At 68.3% G+C, this 463-nt stretch overlaps 1 protein-coding gene across 2 annotated transcripts in view; it reads left to right on the top strand.

Moving 5' to 3' along the window:
• mapk9 (mitogen-activated protein kinase 9) overlaps nt 1-249 on the top strand; it is a 20,356-nt gene extending 20,107 nt beyond the window's left edge. For both annotated transcript variants that reach the window (XM_035410502.1, XM_035410500.1), the window contains exon 12: nt 81-249. In XM_035410502.1, coding sequence (XP_035266393.1) covers nt 81-226 — 146 coding nt within the window. In that variant the 3' untranslated portion in view covers nt 227-249. The remainder of the gene's footprint in view (nt 1-80) is intronic.
• The last annotated feature ends 214 nt before the right edge of the window (nt 250-463 follow it).

The following is a 463-nucleotide window of genomic DNA, read 5'->3' as shown; positions in this document are numbered from 1 at the left end:
GCGTCTGGTCTTAGATTAGGGAAGTTCTCCCCCCTTCCTTCCGCACGGTGCCTGACCCGCCTCTCTGCTGCCCCCTACAGACGCAGCGGTGAACAGCAGCGCCACGCCCTCCCAGTCGTCCTCCATCAACGACATCTCGTCCATGTCCACGGAGCAGACTCTGGCCTCCGACACCGACAGCAGCAGCATCGACGCCCTGTCGGGGGTGCTGGAGGAGTGCCAGTGAGCCCCGCCCCGCCCCGCCCCGCCCCGCCCCGCCCCGTCCCCGCCACGGCCCGATCTGGCCAGACCCCCACCCCCCCTCCCCCCACCACCACCTCTTCCTCAGTGCCACCCTCCTCTTGCTCTTCTTCCTCTTCCTTCGTCACCACCCTGCCCTTTCACCCGTCACTCCCAGTCTTCGCCCCCCACCCCCCCTCCTAAACCAAACCCCGCCCCCATCTGTCCCCCGCCCTATAGCAGG

This window comes from Anguilla anguilla, chromosome 3, assembly GCF_013347855.1.
Source record: "Anguilla anguilla isolate fAngAng1 chromosome 3, fAngAng1.pri, whole genome shotgun sequence".
Classification (NCBI taxonomy): domain Eukaryota; kingdom Metazoa; phylum Chordata; class Actinopteri; order Anguilliformes; family Anguillidae; genus Anguilla; species Anguilla anguilla.
The sequence above is the reverse complement of the archived record's forward strand: the minus strand, read 5'-3'. Positions and strand labels throughout refer to the sequence as shown.